We start from the raw sequence: 11,166 nt of genomic DNA, 5'->3' as shown, positions 1-11,166 counted from the left end.
GGTGTTTAGTGCCGCCCGCCACTGCATTGCACCAAGCTGTGACGGGTATGCCTAGGCACCCGCCACAACTATTTTGGAAAAGTAGTTGTGGCGGGTGACTTGTCCCGCGGCCACAACTAATTTGGGTTCATCTATAAGCCCTTTCCCAGTGGTGCATCCGCGGCAAACAAAAATCGGCCAGTGGTGGTTGGCGGTTCATGAGGAGGAAGTAGCTAGAGGTAGAAGAAAAACAACAACCATCTGATGAAGATGCAATGTACCTCGAGCAGCGGCATCGCAGTTAAAGACGGGAAGAGGGTTGACATGTGCGGTGGGTGGGGGGGTGGGGGTGGGGTGGGGTGCGATTGTTCGCCAATAATATCTGGTCGGCGGGGTGGTCCAGAGGGATGGTTGAGGTTGGCGACAAGAAGAGGGTGGGTATGCAAGGCTGTTGCGGGTGGCAGTGACTGTTGGTGCTTTAGGAGGAGCGGCAGGAGGTAGAGGATAAACAATAACCATCCGATTAGATCCAACGGCCTAGAAAAATTGCCTTGTGTCAATTTTTTTCCAGTCGATGGATATACTGCATATTGTAAAAATCCGCACTTCTCCTAGAAATAGAGAAGATTTCTTTGCATGGGCTCCTACAAAAAATGGATGTTTCACGGTTAAGAGTGCCTATCACTTGGCTACAAGTGTTCAGAAAGAGTCCCTGGTCGATGGGGCGATGGAGAGGAGGATATGTATGCACTATCACCGCTATGCTACCAATTTTGGATGCGGTGATTGCGTACGATTATGGTAGAGTATATGAACTGCAAATCAACAATTATGGTAGAGTATATGAACTGCAAATCAACCGCATGCTAACTACTCGCTACCACTCAACCGATCTAACCTAGCTGGGAGTGATCTTGCCTCCCTCAGCAGGGCCGCAACCCTCCAGTTCTGTCCCTCCGCCTCGATCTACCGGAGGACCGTGCTGACAGATTGACAGATGGGGAAGCTCCGTTGAACACGATGTCGTTCCTATGCTTCCACAATGTCCAAGCCACTAAAGTGATCATTGTCCATGTTTCCTTCCTCTTGGTCTTCTCGATGTTAAGGGAAGTCCACCATCGAACCAGCTCAGCCTCCGGCTCCGGAGTCCAGTGAGGCTTTCCCCAGTTGCCCATAATGACGGACCATATTTTCGAGCGAGAACACATCCAAGGAGCAGGTGATTGATCGCTCCTGATCGCAAAACGGGCATGCCGCCAGATGCGGCAATAAACGTCGTTACAATCTGTCCGCCGTCCAACATCTTTGCTGCGCCGCCAGCCAGGAAAAGAACTTGCACGTTGCCGGTGCTCTAGACTTCCAAATTTCCATTGCTCCCGCGGACTCAATACGTGCGGCAAAATAAGCTTGATAAGCTGACTGAGCCGAGAACAAGCCATCTCCTTCCCAACACCAGACAACTTTGCCGTCAATCCCGTCCGCTAGTTGGATATTCCGTAGTCGGTCGACCAATTGTCGTAAAGCCTGGGTGTTCATGTTGGGCGACACATCACGCCACCATTGTCCTGACTTAGATTACCTCACTATCCTCACCTTTGTTGCGCTCTTCTTGACGACACAAAATAGGTTTGGCAGGATATCATGTATGCGTCCCTCTTGAAGCCACCAATCTGTCCAGAATAAGACCGTGGATCCGTCCCCAATGGTGCATTTCATGGCTGCTCTGTAGATGGCTAGTGAGTCCGATGAGACTTGGAAAAGAGAGGGAGAGGAGGAAGGAAAAGGGGGCTGCACCCCTTGTCCAATTCGGACCAGAGGGGGGCTGTGCGCCTCCTTCCTTTCGGCCTCTCTCCTCTATGCCCGTATGGCCCAATAAGGCCCATATACTCCCCGGCGAATTCCCGTAACTCTCCGGTACTTCGAAAAATAACCGAATCACTTGGAACCTTTCCGAAGTCCGAATATAGTCGTACAATATATCGATCTTTACGTCTCGACCATTTCGAGACTCCTCGTCATGTCCCCGATCTCATTCGGGACTCCGAACTCCTTCGGTACATCAAAACTCATAAACTCATAATAAAATTGTCATCGAAACCTTAAGCGTGCGGACCCTACGGGTTCGAGAACTATGTAGACATGACCGAAACACGTTTCCGGTCAATAACCAATAGCGGAACCTGGATGCTCATATTGGCTCCCACATATTCTACGAAGATCTTTATCGGTCAAACCGCATAATAACATACGTTGTTCCCTTTGTCATCAGTATGTTACTTGCCCGAGATTCGATCGTCAATATCCCAATACCTAGTTCAATCTCGTTGCCGGCAAGTCTCTTTACTTGTTATGTAATGCATCATCTCGCAACTAATTCATTAGTCACATTGCTTGCAAGGCTTATAGTGATGTGCATTACCGAGAGGGCCCAGAGATACCTCTCCGACAATCAGAGTGACAAATCCTAATCTCGAAATACGCCAACTCAACATGTACCTTCGAAGACACATGTAGAGCTCCTTTATAATCACCCAGTTACGTTGTGACGTTTGGTAGCACACAAAGTGTTCCTCCGGTAAATGGGAGTTGCATAATCTCATAGTCATAGGAACATGTATAAGTCATGAAGATAGCAATAGCAACATACTAAACAATCAAGTGCTAAGCTAACGGAATGGGTCAAGTCAATCACATCATTCTCCTAATGATGTGATCCCGTTAATCAAATGACAACTCTTTGTCCATGGCTAGGAAACATAACCATTTTTGATTAACGAGCTAGTCAGGTAGAGGCATACTAGTGACACTATGTTTGTCTATATATTCACACATGTATTATGTTTCCGGTTAATACAATTCTAGCATGAATAATAAACATTCATCTTGAACTAAGGAAATAAATAATAACTTATTTATTGCCTCTAGGGCATATTTCCTTCAGTCTCCCACTTGCACTAGAGTCAATAATCTAGTTCACCTCACCATGTGATTTAGCACCAATATTCACATCTGTATGTGATTAATACCCATAGTTCACATCGTCATGTGATCAACACCCAAAGGGTTTACTAGAGTCAATAATCTAGTTCACATCACTATGTGATTAACACCCAAAGAGTACTACGGTATGATCATACTTTGCTCGTGAGAGAAGTTTAGTAAATGGGTCTGTCACATTTAGAGCCGTATGTATTTTGCAAATATTCTATGTCTACAATGCTTTGCACGGAGCTACTCTAGCTAATTTCTCTCACTTTTAATATGTATGCATATTAAGACTTAGAGTCATCTGGATCAGTGCCAAAACTTGTATCGACGTAACCCTTTACGACAAACCTTTTGTCACCTCCATAATGGAGAAACATATCCTTATTCCACTAAGGATAATTTTGACCAATGTCCAGTGATCTACTCCTAGATCACTATTGTACTCCCTTGCCAAACCAGGGCAGAGTATACAATAGGTCTGGTCCATAGCATGGCATACTTTTATAGAACCTATGACTGAAGCATAGGGAATGACTTTCATTCTCTTTCTATTTTCTGCCGTGGTCGGGATTTGAGTCTTACTCAAAGAACTCTTTCTTTGACTATTCCATTTTGAACTACTTCAAAATCTTGTCAAGGTATGTACTCATTGAAAATCTTATCAAGCGTCTTGATCTATCTCAATAGATCTTGATGCTCAATATGTAAGTAGCTTTACTGAGGTCTTTCTTTGAAAAACTCCTTTCAAACACTCCTTTATGCTTTCCAGAAAATTCTACATTATTTCCGATCAAAAATATGTCATTCACATATACTTATCAGAAAGGTTGTAGTGCTCCCACTCACTTTCTTGTAAATACAGGCCTTTCCAAAAGTCTGCATAAAACCAAATGTGGCAATTGCTAACATGATTCGGACAGACTTAAGCATCGATGTGAGTGAGAAAATCTCATCGTATTCAACACCTTGAACTTGTCAAAAAACCTTTTTGTGACAAGTCGAGCTTTGTAGATAGTAACACTACTATCAGTGTTCGTCTTCCTCTTGAAGATCCATTTATTTTCTATGGCTTGCCGATCATTGGGCAAGTCAACCAAAGTCCACACTTTGTTCTCATACATGGATCCCATCTCAGATTTCATGGCCTCCAGCCATTTTGCGGAATCTGGGCTCATCATTGCTTCCTCATAGTTTGTAGGTTCATCATGGTCTAGTAACATGACTTCCAGAACAGGATTACCGTACCACTCTGGTGCGGATCTTATTCTGGAAGACCTACGAGGTTCGGTAGCAACTTGATCTGAAGTTTCATGATTATCATCATTAACTTCCTCACTAATTGGTGTAGGAATCACTGGAACTGTCTTCTGTGATGAACTACTTTCCAATAAGGGAGAAGGTACAATTACCTCATCAAGTTCTACTTTCCTCCCACTCACTTCTTTCGAGAGAAACTTCTTCTCTAGAAAGGATCCATCTTAGCAACGAATATCTTGCCTTCGGATCTGTGATAGAAGGTGTACCCAACAGTTTCCTTTGGGTATTCTATGAAGACGCAGTTCTCCGATTTAGGTTCGAGCTTATCAGGTTGAAACTTTTTCACAGAAGCATCGTAGTCCGAAACTTTAAGAAATGACAACTTTGGTTTCTTGCCAAACCACAGTTCATAAGGCGTCGTCTCAAACGGTTTTTGATGGTGCCCTATTTAAAGTGAATGCAGCTGTCTCTAACGCATAACCCCAAAACGATAGTGGTAAATCAGTAAGATACTTCATAGATCGCTCCATATCAATAATGTGCGGTTATGACGTTCGGACACATGATTACGCTGTGGTGTTCCGTGTGGCGTGAGCTGTGAAACTATTCCACATTGTTTTATATGAAGGCCAAACTCGTAACTCAAATATTCTCCTCCACGATCAGATCGTAGAAACTTTATTTTCTTTTTACGATGATTCTCCACTTCACTCTGAAATTCTTTGAACTTTTCAAATGTTTCAGACTTGCGTTTCATTAAGTAGATATACCCATATTTGCTCAAATCATCTGTGAAGGTTAGAAAATAACGATACTTGCCACAAGCATCAACACTCATTGGATCTCATACATCGGTATGTATTATTTCCAATAAGTCAGTAGCTCGTTTCATTGTTCCGAAGAACAGAGTTTTAGTCATCTTGCCCAAAAGGAACGGTTCGCAAGCATCAAATGTTTCATAACCAAGTGATTCCGAAAATCCATCTTTATGGAGTTTCTTCATGCGCTTTACACCGATATGACCCAAACGGCAGTGCCACAAATAAGTTGCACTATCATTATTAACTTTGCATCTTTTGGCATCAATATTATGCATATGTGTATCACTACGATCGAGATCCAACAAACTATTTTCATTGGGTGTATGATCATTGAAGGTTTTATTCATGTAAACAGAATAACAATTATTCTTTGACTTTTAAATGAATAACCGTATTGCAATAAACATGGTAAAATCATATTCATGCTCAACGCAAACGCCAAATAACATTTATTTAGGTTTAACACTAATCTTGAAAATATAGGGAGTGTACGATGATGATCATATCAATCTTGGAACCACTTCCAACACACATCGTTACTTCACCCTCAACTAGTCTTTGTTAGTTCTGTAACTCCTGTTTCGAGTTACTAATCTTAGCAACCGAACAAGTATCAAATACTCAGGGGCTACTATAAACACCAGTAAGGTACACATCAATAACTTGTGTATCAAATATACCCTTGTTCACTTTGCCATCCTTCTTATCCACTAAATATTCAGGGCATTTCCGCTTCCAGTGACCATTTCCTTTGCAGTAGAAGCACTTAGTTTTAGGCTTTGGTCCAGCTTTGGGCTTCTTCACGGGAGTGACAATTTGCTTGCCATTATTCTTGAAGTTCTCTTTCTTTCCCTTCGCCATTTTCTTGAAACTAGTGATCTTGTCAATCATTAACACTTGATGCTCTTTTCTTGATTTCTACCTTCGTCGATTTCAGCATCACAAGAGCTCGGGAATCATTTTCGTCATCCCTTGCATTATAATTCATCACGAAGTTCCAGTAAGTAAGCAAGCCCGATTGGTGAGCTCGCCCGGACTGTGGTTGGTGGCCAACGTGTGGCAGCCAGAAGGATCGTAAAAAGGGGTGAGCAGAAGGGCAATGCCATTTCATGACTCACATGAATCACTTACTGTCTGGCCATTTTCCCCAAGAATACTTCTAAACCCAAGAACGTGAAAGATCCAACCGCTATACGCTTCTATTCAGTATTCAAAGCAAGCAGATCACAGTGCGAGACACTCGACCAGTGCAATCTTGAGTTCTGATTTAAAACACTAACTGCGATCAATAGAATGATCTGATCCTAAACAAATTATTCACTAAAGCACTCTATCAATCACACCGAGGCCAATACCCACAAGCATTCTAACAGCCAACCGCCAAACCTACTTGGACATTTCATCGAGCATGTCAAAGGCACCACCCATCACTAATATCCAAAACGCTAAAGGCCTAAACTCTCATACCAACTTAAACATTTCTACATATACACATCAATCTAGCCGAACGAATCAGATTGGCACCACTCCGCACTGTCACGAGGCACATCGCACGGGGAATACGAGGCTATGATCGGGGAGTACAAATAAAGAGTGGCAAACCGGGGCAGACCTGGAAGTGGCGGTCGTCAAGCTTCCTGATGCCGTAGCCAAGGTGCACTTTGCCGAAGGATTTGAGCTCGGTGACAATGCCGTTGCGCTGGTAGGCGCGCCCCGCCACCCGCGCCACAAGCTCCGCTATGGCCTCCTTGGTCACCATCGGTTTCACCATCAGCATGCAGTCATACAGCGGCATCTTCCCCGCAACTCCTCTTTGCCTCTCCCTCGGCGAGCCTGTACCCCGCGCTGACTGGTTCTCTAAAATGCACCGATATGGATACGTGTATCAGTATCAGGCTGATACAGATATGTAAATTCAGAATTTTTGAAAAACGCCAATATGGGGATTCATTTTAATATTTTTTGATTCACAAAAAAAAGTATAGAATCTAGGATCAGAACAGCTGATTACCTTCTTGTTTGCTCTACAGTGGATGCCGAAGCAGCTCCAAGCCCCTCCAACTGACAATGTTGATGCCCTGTTCCAACTCAAGTTCCAAAGGGGTAGAATTAGACTTTCAGTAAGTGTAAAATTAATATGGAGCATCAAATCAAATCAGCAGTTAGTTGCACATCTATCATGGCATAACACGAAAGGTGGAACCTGAAAATCAGTCAGCTAACATGCAAAACGAGAAACAATCGCTTTAAACGGTAATTTTAGGTCCGACTGTTAAAATGAACAACACAGCATAACAACAGTACCACTACATTCCCAATCATAAACAAGATTTGGGATGTCTATCATGCCAACAATACCACTAGTACTAATGTGTTAACCAATTTCGGCCAGTATAACCAAGACAAAGCTTCTGCTCTCTCAAATTGCATGTTACTGCTAAGCTTTGATTTCAGGTGCAGATAAAACAACTTAATCTTTTCCTTTTTATATATCGTCAATCATTGCTGCATGTTTCACTGCTAACATGTTTAAACCAAAACATTTGCTCAACTAAAAAAAATCAAGCTACAACTTGTAAACATTTGGCCCTACAAGCATATCACAGGCGCCTATCAAGCAAAATCCTCTCACATGTAAACATGCACTCGAAAAATCATGCATCAAGCCCTCATCAAGAAATAATCGTCGTTATATACTGTATATCCTCACAATATCAGATCTACAGCAAGTACCCACCCAATACAAAAATCAGGAAGGGAAAAACATTGAAGAGGGGGGAGGAGAGAGGAGGGGTGAGGGAGGAAGGAGGGAGGAGGAAGGACGAAGGAGTGGTTGCTACCTGCTACCTGCTACCTGCTGCCTATGGACTGGTAGAGCGGCTGCTCCAGGGAAGGAGGCGCTGCTGGGATCCTGTACCGGCGGCGGGGCAGCGGAGGCTTCGGCCGGCAGCGGCAGGGCGCGCCGGCAGTGGCGGCGGCGGCGGCGGCTAGGAACCCTATACCTGTCGCGCTCGGGAAGGACTCTTGGGGGAGGGAGGCTCGCTTAAGGGCAGAGATCATCAGCCATTCAAACGCGCCATCCAACGGACATCATCCATCCAAAGCAAAGGCCTCCCACACTTACGAACCAGGCATCCAGCCCAGTACAACCGAAACAAAGTTAAGTTTTTCAGCCTGTTTTCAGTCACTAAAAAAATATAAATCCTCTCCTCTGATCCGTTTTAAGATGTAGTACTAAAGCTGCAACGAGTAATATGGATCGCAAGGAGTAGCATTTTTCCAGCCAGTTACCAATACGGACAGCAATTTCTATTCCTTTTGCAAATTGCAGCATTGTATATTGCAAGTGATTAGTATTTTTCAGTTAGTTAACAAACAGTTTTCCGGTTAACAGACAACAGTATGGAAGCTCTTTCATTGATGATGAGATACGCTCCCTTCGTTCCTAAATATAAGTCTTTTTAGATATTTCAATATAGGACTACATACGGATGTATATAGTTATGGACTGTGCTAACTTCCTAACGTACTGAATTTAAGTAACATATCCGAACACATCCTGGTTTAATTAATCACGTGCATGCAGCCCCACTCCGCTAAGCAAAAAACGAGAGCAAAAGCATGCATCGTCTTGCCATATGCATGCAAACTAATATAAAATATGATGATGTCAGCAATAGATTCTTTTTTATTCCGAAACTACAAAATGTTTTGTAGCTCAAACCGTTGGTCCGATTGAAAAATCGTTTTTACATAAAAGATTAGTCGCGACGAGACTTTTGAAACTAGATCTCATGTTGGTATGTTTCGATGATTTTTTTTCGGGTCAAAAGTTAGCAGACCTAGGCTAAGTAAGTTATCACGTCTGTGGTATGTGAGTTACCATCCAGTTTACATATAAATTATCAGGGCGTAAAAATGGCTCCTCCAACTTTCTCTCCACATGCAAATGCACTGGAGCACGGGAAAGCTTATGTCATTGTATATTATCACTATTTCGGAACTGGAAAAATGTTTTATAGCTCAAATTTGTCGTTTCTGATTGAAAAATCATTTTCACATAAAAAGTCTATTGCGACGAGAACTTCAAAACTAGATCTCATGTTGGCATGCGTTGATCACTTTTTGGTCGAATGTTACCGTAAGTTATCAGTTATGTTATATGTATATTAACATGTTATTTATGTAGAAGTGACTGGGGTGTGTTTTCAACGAATTTTTTCCCCCGAGTCAAAGTTACCATGGTATTTGTACCTACGTTATCAGGTCCGTGATGCAAATATAACCGTGTTATTTGCATAGAGGTAACCGGGGTATGTTTCAACAAATTTTTATTCGGGTATAAAGTTATCGTGGTGTTTGTACATAAGTTATCAGGTCTGCGGTGCTTATATTACCATGATACTTATATAGGAATTTTCGGGGTGTGTATTCAACTATTTTTTTCATGGGTAAAAGTTATCGGTGTTTGTACTGAAGTTATCATATTTGTGGTGCTTTCATTACCATTTATACAGGAATTATCGGGTGTATGTTTTCTAATAATTTTTTAACCGGGTCAAAATGTTATCATGGTGTTTGTACATGAGTTATCAACGCTGTTATGCATATACTCCCATGTTATTTCCATAAAAGTTATGGGGGGGGGGTATGTTTTCAACAACAAAAATCGCCCGGTCAAAGTTACCGCGGTGTTCCGAGTAATTGTATATTATCATGCTATTTCTACAGAAGTTATCGGGTATGTTTTCAACAACATTTTTCCCTTGACAGATATTATCGCAGTGTTTGTGTGTAAGGTATCACGTTTGTGGTGGGGATCGGGGGTATGTTATCAAGTCGAAGTTACCACCTTATTTCCACGGAAGTTATCGGAGGGTATGTTATTAGGTCGTAGTTAGTTATTGCGGTGTTTGTACCTAAGTTATCAAATGTATGATACGTGTATTATCATGCTATGACAAAGAAGTTATCAGAGACCACGTAGAAGTGTAGGTAAAGAAATAGTGTGAGCTGATGGAGGACATGGAGAAAAAACAATAAAACTATGTGAACTAGTGTACAACATGCAGAAGAAACGGTGTAATTGGCAGCCTGACTGTTTATTTTGTTTTATTTAAACTCGTAATATCCAACGTACAAGTAAAATGTAACTTGATTGTAAAAAAATTGATTGAGCTGACCTAGTGGTTAGTGAAGTAAGTAATATTTACCTGAGATCATGGGTTCGACTCCTTGTCAGCACAATGATTTTTTAGCATTTTTAACTTTAAAAAAAACAGAGAAAACAGGCTTCTATTTTACCTGGCTGGGAACATGGGCCTAATGATGGAAACGTGAAAAAAAAAACTGTCACGACATGGGCTTAATTGAGACAAACTGTCGCAACGTGGCCTTGGTCGAGGGCGGCAAAGCTGGGGTCGAGCGGAGAGATCGAGCGATAAACGGGGATCGAGCGGGAATTGTGGATCACGCGAAAAAGAGATGCAGCTGGAGCGGATCATGCGAGCCGTCAGATTCAAAATGAACGACATCCAGGTTGTTGTGCCTGTGGCTAAATTCCTGCCGACATGAATAAAACAAAAATAAACAGTCAGGCTGCCAATTACACCGTTTCTTCTGCATGTTGTACACTAGTTCACATAGTTCTATTGTTTTTTCTCCATGTCCTCCATCAGCTCACACTATTTCTTTATCTACACTTTTACGTGGTCTCTTGTAACTTCTTTGTCATAGCATGATAATACACATATCATACACTTGATAACTTCGGTACAAACACCGCAATAACTAACTACAACCCAATAACATACCCTCCGATAACTTCTGTGGAAATAAGGTGGTAACTTCGACTTGATAACATACCCCCGATCCCCACCACAAACGTGATACCTTACACACAAACACTGCGATAATATCTGTCAAGGGAAAAATGTTGTTGAAAACATACCCGATAACTTCTGTAGAAATAGCATGATAATATACAATTACTCGGAACACCGCGGTAACTTTGACCGGACGATTTTTGTTGTTGAAAACATACCCCCCCCCCCCCATAACTTTTGTGGAAATAACATGAGAATATACGCACAACAGCGTTGATAACTCACGTACAAACACC

At 42.3% G+C, this 11,166-nt stretch overlaps 1 protein-coding gene across 2 annotated transcripts in view; it reads right to left on the bottom strand.

Annotated features, from left to right (window-relative positions):
* Positions 1 to 8,099, bottom strand: part of LOC123160105 (uncharacterized) — a 10,835-nt gene extending 2,736 nt beyond the window's left edge. The window contains exons 1-3 of one of the 2 annotated variants that reach the window (XM_044577924.1): positions 7,886 to 8,099; positions 7,057 to 7,123; positions 6,658 to 6,902 (exon numbers count right to left, since the gene is read on the bottom strand). In XM_044577924.1, coding sequence (XP_044433859.1) covers positions 6,658 to 6,840 — 183 coding nt within the window. In that variant the 5' untranslated portion in view covers positions 6,841 to 6,902; positions 7,057 to 7,123; positions 7,886 to 8,099. The remainder of the gene's footprint in view (positions 1 to 6,657; positions 6,903 to 7,056; positions 7,124 to 7,885) is intronic. The other variant, XM_044577925.1, reaches the window with a different exon arrangement.
* Positions 8,100 to 11,166: the final 3,067 nt, after the last annotated feature.

This window comes from Triticum aestivum, chromosome 7B (assembly GCF_018294505.1).
Source record: "Triticum aestivum cultivar Chinese Spring chromosome 7B, IWGSC CS RefSeq v2.1, whole genome shotgun sequence".
Lineage (NCBI taxonomy): Eukaryota > Viridiplantae > Streptophyta > Magnoliopsida > Poales > Poaceae > Triticum > Triticum aestivum.
This window is presented reverse-complemented; position numbering and strand designations above follow the sequence as displayed.